Genomic DNA, 8,096 nt, shown 5'->3' on the forward strand with positions numbered 1-8,096 from the left:
AGTTCGGCGCCGGCGTGGGGGAAGGAAGGCGGCGCGCGGGCGGAGGATCGGCGCGGGGCGCGGCCCGGTGGCGCAGCGGAGAGGGCCGGCCGCGGGCTTTCGCGGGCCGCGGCGGCGGCGGGCGCCGGTTGCCACATGGCAGGCGGCGGTTGGTGGTGGCGGATCCGGACGCGTCCGGCGGCGGCGGAGATCCGATTTTTTAGGGTTTGGGAGAGGGGATCCGCGAATTTAGAGGAGGGTCTATTTATAGAGGTGGAGGGAGATAGGAGAGTCCAAATGAGGTGCGGTTTTTGGCCACGCGATCGTGATCGAACGCTCTAGATAATGGAGAGGGTTTAGGTGGGTTTTGGGCCAAATTGAAAGGGTGTTGGGCTGCAACACACACACGAGGCCTTTGCGGTCCCTCAGTTAACCGTTGGAGTATCAAACGAAGTCCAAATGATACGAAACTTGACAGACGGTCTACCGATAGTAAACCAAGGACGCTTGGCAAGTCTCGGTCCAATCCGGAAATGTTTAATCCCCACACACGAAAGAAAGGTAGAAATGACCACCGGAGGAGAACGAAGCGCCAGAATGTAAAACGGACAACGGGGAAAATGCTCGGATGCATGAGATAAACACGTATGCAAATGCAATACACATGATGACATGAAATGAGATGCATGATAACGACAACAACACAGAAAGACAAAAACCCGAACCCGAGAAAATAAAATAACTTAACGCCGGAAACGGTAAGAGTTGGAATACATATTGGAAAAGTTACATCCGGAGTGTTACATACTGTTTGAAGAAGGAGAAAAGCCACATCGAGAAGCATTCTTTGCCCAAAGGTCAAGGGTGCGCCTATGTCTGGCTTATAGCAGGAACCTCGTATAGCGCGCCTTCGGCGCCGCACAAGAAAAGTGGCGCCCGCAGCAGCGGCTGGATGGGCCGGCCCACTATCGCGCAACAAGCAACGCGAAAAATGACCGGCAAAAATACATTCTGACTTGGGACCGAACTTGCGCCCTCACCCTTCAACACTGAAAGGCTAGCCACTACACCAGCTAATTGCTACAAAATGTTCTCAGCGCGAAAGCTTTAAAGAATAGAAAGGTAGACGCACTATTTATTGCACACTACACTGTAGCGCTTATAATTTCCAATTATTTGAAAATGTTCACATATAACAGACAGGGCCGTCTTCAGGAATTCGGGGCCCCGGTGCGAAAAGAAAAATGGGGCCCTAAATTTAAAAAAAAAATACAATTATGCATGCATTCTAGTTCTGAAAGAAAGTATGATTCTGGTGCCTTGAAGCATAAGAAGAAACAGAAATTAGAAGAAGATGCTCAAATTCAAAGGGGTGCTCTTGATAAATTTGTTGTGATAGTACCCCAAACTAATTCTGAAAATCATACTCCAGATGGTAATATTAATGATGGGGCCCTCAATTTTGAAATATATACTCGATCAATTTATTTGAACTGGTGAGCTCACATGAAATATAGGCTTCTGACATGTATAGGTAGTTCAAAAAACTTACAATCAGATATAACCTTGATTTTGGACTTGGACGGTAGTACGAGCAACTACTGAAATTCTTGAATCTGTGACTACTTCTGAACTTGAACGACTGCACAAAAAATCGTTCCCAAACATATTAACACAACTTTGTAATTTGTATCAAAATTAAAGAAAAGGGGAGAGCGTAAGGAGCAGGGAGGGCACAACACCGGTTGGTCTTCTGTTCCTGTTGGGCGGCACCGCGGCAGTGATGGCCGGCCGCCGGCGCGATGGCGTCGAGCGCTAGAAAGTAGTCCGCTTCTTGCCCGTCGCCTCGCTGAACCTGCAAGGTTGCAACGCGATCGGCGATCGCCACGACGCCACCGAGCCGCCGATTCAGTTGGAAACGATGGGGAGATGGAAAGCCTAGCGACCAGGCAGGGAATAGGAAGCGGAAGTTACCGAAGCGCTGGGGCTGTCGTTTCATCTATGGTCGATCAATCCATCTCATCAGGGCCTACATCTCATCGCTGGAGACTTGACCGGACCAGGCCCAAGAAGGCCTAAAACTGATTTTTTTTCCAGACTATACATATATGTATATGGACCCTAGTTGGGGGCCCCAGGATTTTGGGGGCCCTGTGCGAGCGCACAGCTCGCACAGGCCCTTGGACGACCCTGATAACAGATGGAGTTCATGAGTGTGCAAAAAAAGTTTACATATCAAAAAGCAGTTCACCAAATTGAAAAAGTTCATGTATTCCAAAAACAGTTCACAAATTCAAAATAAGTTCATCGATTTTCAAAAAATGTTCATCGAATTTGAAAAAAAATCATCGTCTTGAAAAAAGTTCATCGAATTTGGAAAAAGTTCTCAAATTTGGAAAAAGTTCATCTAAATTGAAAAAAATTCATCAATTTTGGGAAAAAAGTTCATCGATTTTGAAAATAATTTCATCGATTTTGAGAAAAAGTTCAGAAATTTTTAAAAAGTTCATCAAATTTGAAAAATAAGTTCCCCTACTTTGAAAAAGGTTCACCAATTTGAAAAAAGTTCATGAGTTTCGAAAAAATCAGTTCATGGATTTAGAGAAGAAGTTCATCTATTTGAAGAAAACAATTAAGAATTTGTAAAAAAATAGTAATAAAGAATAGAGAAAAAAGAAAAAGGAAAAGGAAAAGGAAAAAGGAAAAAGAAGAATAGATAAATGGACGAAAACATGTATGCTATCACACTTGGGGTAGTGGATGAGTTAGTTATGCGTAGATTACTGATAACTGGGTCGCAGGTTCGAATTCTAGCTAGCGCCCCTTTTTCGCAGTCTATCATCTAGAGTTTAGAAAACAGAAAAAAATTGTAGTTGGGCCGAGCCCAGCTAGTGCCGCTGCAGGTTCCGGCTTGCGGAAACAGCTATAATCGGCGTCTGCAGCGCTAAATAGGAAATGCCCTTATAGCGACGCGCTTGCAGCGAGACATACTTCCTCCGTCCGCGAATAAGTGTACATCTAGTTTTTGTCTTATGTTAAAGTTTTAAAACTTTGACCACCTTTCTAGGGAAAAACCAAAAGCATTTATGGCACCAAATTAGAATCACTAGATTCGTTTTGAAGTGTACTTTGATAATATATCAGTTTGTTGTTATATATGTTACTAGTATTTTCTATAAAGTTGATCAAAATTTTAAAAGTTTGACTTAAAATAAAAGCTAAATGTACACTTATTCACGGACGGAGGGAGTAGGTTGCGTTCGCGTTAGGCGCCACACTAAATGGGCTGACCCAACGCGAGGGGCCACATGCCGCTGAGTCTTTTTTTTCTACTTCTTCACGTTTTCTGTTTTATCTTTCTTTATTTTTTATTTGTTTATACTTCCAAATATTCTAAATAAATATATTAAAAAAACTTTACGTAAAGCATTTAAAAAATGTTAAATATGTATAGATAAAATATTTCTCATGTATAAAAAAATGTATTCTAAGATATACAATGTGTGTGAAATATGTTGATCATGTATTTAAAAAATATATCATTCAAGAATTTGAAGAAAACTATTTATCAAGCATTCAAAAAATATAAGATGTGTGTAGAAAAAATGTTTGCCATGTATATGAAAAATATATACAGAACAAAGATAATGTGCATAAAAAATGTTGATAATTTGTTTAAAAAATGTTAAATGTGAATAGTGAAAATATTTCTCATGTATATGGAAAATTTATATCAGAAATATACAATGTGTATGAAAATTTTTGATCACGTATTTAAAAAAATGTTAATCTGGAATGTAAAAAATTCTTAATCTAGAATTTGAAAAATGTTATATCTGTATAGAAAAAATATTTTTCATGTATACAAAAAATATATACAAAAAAATACAATGTGTATGAAACAAAATGTTGATCATGTTTTAAAAATGTTAAATGTTTTTAAAAATGTTCCTGCAGTGTAAAAAAACGTTATTTGTGTATGAATGTTTTATTGCCATTAAAATAACGTTGACCATGTATGGAAAAATTTGACCATTTATCTAAACAATTATTAATCTTATATTTTTAAATGTTAAACATGTATGAAAAATATATAAGTATGTTCAATCTTATATTTTTTTATAATCTTAAATATAAATTACTAAATATATAAGTACCATAAATGTCAATGTGTATGAGAAATATTACTCATAAAATTATTAGTTTTAAAAAACATTAATCATATTTTTACTAATGTTAAATGTGTATATAAAATATGTATCTGATGAATACGAAAATTACAGAATGTGTACTGAGAAAAGTTGGCATGGGTGAAAAAAACCCAATGAAAATTGACGAAAGGAACAAAGGAAAACAAAGACACCTCACGCCCTCGCCAAGGCGGCCTCCTCTCTTCCTTCTGAGCGTCATGTGTGGCTAGCAGTTTTGCTTGTTATAATTTGTAGCCGTATGAACATTATATTATCTAATATAAAGGATGGAATTTCAAAAAAGAAGAAGAGAAGAAGCTAAAAGAAGGAGCGACGCTGCAACTCACCATATGTCATGGAAAAGAATTCTATGAGATCAGGTCTCACGCGAGACCCATCCTGATGAATGACACGTGGCATTCACAAATCACAAAGTATCCCCCACCCCCACTTAAAATCAGAGGGGGAGAAATTAGATGTTTTGTGATTTGTGAATGCCACGTGTTATCCATCAGGACGGGTCTCACCTACTAACCGTGAAACCTAGTCTCGTATAATTTTTTTCCATATGTCACGGCCCAACCTCAAGCTCCCCCGGCAACGCGGAGAAATCACGACCGGGTTTGCTTGCTGGCAGGGAGGTTGAACCTTCCTTTCTGAAGAGAAAAACAAAGCTTACCATTTAACTAGCGTCACACAATGGCTACCGTACATTACAAAAACATTCGAGGAACGAATTAAAAATTTAACACCATTATACGTACCAATAATATGGACTTATAATCCTTAACAAGTACAAATTTGAGTCCTCAGAATGTCATACGTACATCAGAAGTTCAGAACACATAAATCTGGGTTAACGAATGTGTAATAAGATGCAGAAAGCACAAGAACTAGATATGCACAAGAACTCTTACAAGTGCAGATTCTATTCGAGTATGCTTCCAGAATGCTTGGCATAGACTGTTCTTGAATGTTCAGGCTTTGGTCATCAGACATCAGTTTTCTTCTTCTTTGGCACATATTGTCGAGCCCATAGATGTTTTCCCCTGGTCATGAACTTGACTCTCCTGTTCCCATCAAGAACACGGAATAGTGTCATCTGCGAGTAAAATGTAACGTGTGCGTAAAGTGGTGGCCTACTTTCGACTGGCTCCTCTACACTTATTTCTTCAATATCTCCATAGTGCCTGTGACAAGGAAGAAATTAGTGAAATAAAGTTAGCAACGTCCTATATAGGCAAAATTACTGCGATGAATTCAAACCACTGTATATGAATTTTCTCCTCAAATTCATTTTGTGTTATTTATTATAGCCTTTTCTGTCTTTTATGTCAATCATGTACTATCAAATTGACCACGTTAACTAGTAGATTTTAGATTTTGCAACATCTATTGGCCGCCTTCACAGAATGAGAGGCCCGGGTGTATGTCTTCACACCTCTCTATGTATGTGGACTTCACGGCGGTTTTTATGGTGCCTATCAAAGAAGATAACAGAAACGTGTTTTCAAGCTTTGATGAGGTTACCAGTCTTGTTAGCAATGTGCACAAGATCTTAGTGCCTACTACCCTTGTTCGTGTATCGATCTCAATGGCATCCCTCTTGATTTTTAGGACATTTGCACTCAATTCCCACTGCCACACTTAGGTCTTCCCCTGTCAGTGCATCATTTGCAATGCGTGTACAACGTCATGTGCAAACGTATTAATTAACTTGCATGTCATGGCAGAGACAAACGCATGGTTATCGGTCCTTAATTCACAAGCTATGACCACTTTACTCCTGTGGTTTTGCCTAAAGGAATCATGAAGACCGTAGTTAAGTTGAAGCAGGCACTTTTGCGGGTCAAGTCCAACAAGGTGTCGAGAGGGAAATACAAATCAAGTGGGAGCTCGTTGTCGGCCGCCGTCTATGTGCGGGTTGGCATCGTTGAACTAGAGAAATTCTGGAGAGCTTTTGCGACTATGTTGCTCATGGCTTTCATGGGAAGACCCGGATAGGGGGTAGGGTTGGGACACCCTTGCGACGCCATTGATACAGACCTCTTCTATGATGTTACCATGAGCACTATTGGACATGGTAAAACTGCAGCCTTTTGGCATGCAACTTGGCTTGGGGACTACAAATGGAAAGACATTGCGCCATCCATTTTTCGAAATTTACATGTATAGGATAACCGTGGAGATAGAGTCTTTGGAGTATGATTGATGGAACAACAACACTAAGATAAATTTTGGGTTCTTTGTGAAACACATCATTGATTATTATTTTTGCTTTGGGTCAGTTTGCAAGACACTCAAGTGATGACAACAAGAATTAAACTGTTCGGAACCTTACTACTTTGGTAGAGTACTAGACAACACTGGTATATTCCGCTCGACTTGACTCCAAAAAGTGTTTAGTTAATGAAGTTGACTTTTTTTTGGAAAAAATGATTATCATCTAAGAAATATTCTTGGCTTATCTTGCAAGAATTAAAGGGTGTGGACAGCTGATAGAGTACAGTGTAGAGGATGACTTGTCTCAATTTGTGAAAGGGGGCCTGAGTGGCCGAAACTTTTATTATTCAAGTGTAGGTTCATGTGGCGGATTTATAATGCAATAAAAGTGTTGTTTGGGCTTATTAATGTTAACACCGACGAATGGGGTTACTTTAACTCGGCCAAAGATTGGTGGTATTCTGTGATCAACATCAACAGAAACACGAGCAGGTGGGTCACTTCCTTCTTCATGTTTACTTCATGGGAAATTTGCAATCCGTGGAATGCGGAGTTTTTTATGAATCTTTCAAACAAATCTAGTGTCATTTTGCGCAAGGTAAAAAGGGAGGCCACGTTTTGGGGGGCGGCGGGTGCAAAGCATTGGGAGTCGATCATGTTGAGGTGAAGGTAGATGTTTATGTGCCATGCTTCGGCTAACTTGAAATTAATGTAAAACTCTTACTAATTAATGAGATGAGGGAAATATTTTGCCTCCATTTCAAAAGAGAAAAACTATGTCATTCGGACATCAACATGGTCGCTAGTCATCTTTCACCACAAACTCCTACGGAATATTCTTAGAACACAAACCACGTACAATATTATTAACTACCTTTGACAAAATGGAGAATTTACACTGTTTATTACCAGCATTCAGCTTTCCGATATTACACTGTTTATTAACAGCGATCAATAACCATACCACTCTCCATACACATAATGGTGAATTTACCTATGTAATAAAATCTGAAACGATAGGCATACCTCATAAAAAATTCATGTAGTTCATCTTTGGTCAGTGGGTAGCCATTGGAAAATGTCACGAACAAAGTTCTCTCATCAGGTGGAATATCAGATAGTTGTTGCGTGATCTGCAGAGAAACATATTATTATTTTCTCTTCAAGTAGGAACTGCACTAAGTATTTGGATGAAAGCTATCAAGACTTATTGGAAAATAACTGAATGGACATGCACAAAATGACTAGTGACGATGACTTTCTTACTGTATCATTATGGTTCTCTCTTAAGCTCAACTTATCCAGCAATGCCGCCAAACGGGAGGTGGACTGATAGTCATGGCGGAGCACATGACTTGTTTGAGCATGGATGTTTCTTGAACTTGAGCATTCTCCATGATGCATTTGACTTGTTTGAACATGGATATTTCTAGAACTTGTGCCTTCTCCATGATGCTTCGGAGTGTTAGCATACAAACCCTTGATCTTGGTAAGAAGGTGTTTCTGCATAGATGATTAATTTGGTGAATCAGAAGGAGGAGAAAATACTTCACAAACTATTAATAGATCTTTCATTACTCTCACCGAGCTATTAGGAATCTGTTCATGCGATGATTCTCCATAGGCCTCTTGGTATAGATCTGTCATCTGCATATATAGATGATAAAGCAAATCACAAAAGGGTAAAACCTTGTACTAGTAATA

The 8,096-nt window shown here is 39.4% G+C and overlaps 1 protein-coding gene across 1 annotated transcript in view; it reads right to left on the bottom strand.

Moving 5' to 3' along the window:
* Positions 1–4,906: 4,906 nt before the first annotated feature.
* The window catches only part of LOC119363711, a 4,296-nt gene continuing 1,106 nt past the window's right edge, over positions 4,907–8,096 (bottom strand). Inside the window, exons 4-7 of the mRNA XM_037629112.1 lie at positions 7,977–8,039; positions 7,659–7,895; positions 7,419–7,525; positions 4,907–5,359 (exon numbers count right to left, since the gene is read on the bottom strand). Coding sequence (XP_037485009.1) covers positions 5,161–5,359; positions 7,419–7,525; positions 7,659–7,895; positions 7,977–8,039 — 606 coding nt within the window. The 3' untranslated portion in view covers positions 4,907–5,160. The remainder of the gene's footprint in view (positions 5,360–7,418; positions 7,526–7,658; positions 7,896–7,976; positions 8,040–8,096) is intronic.

Source organism: Triticum dicoccoides, chromosome 1A, assembly GCF_002162155.2.
Source record: "Triticum dicoccoides isolate Atlit2015 ecotype Zavitan chromosome 1A, WEW_v2.0, whole genome shotgun sequence".
Lineage (NCBI taxonomy): Eukaryota > Viridiplantae > Streptophyta > Magnoliopsida > Poales > Poaceae > Triticum > Triticum dicoccoides.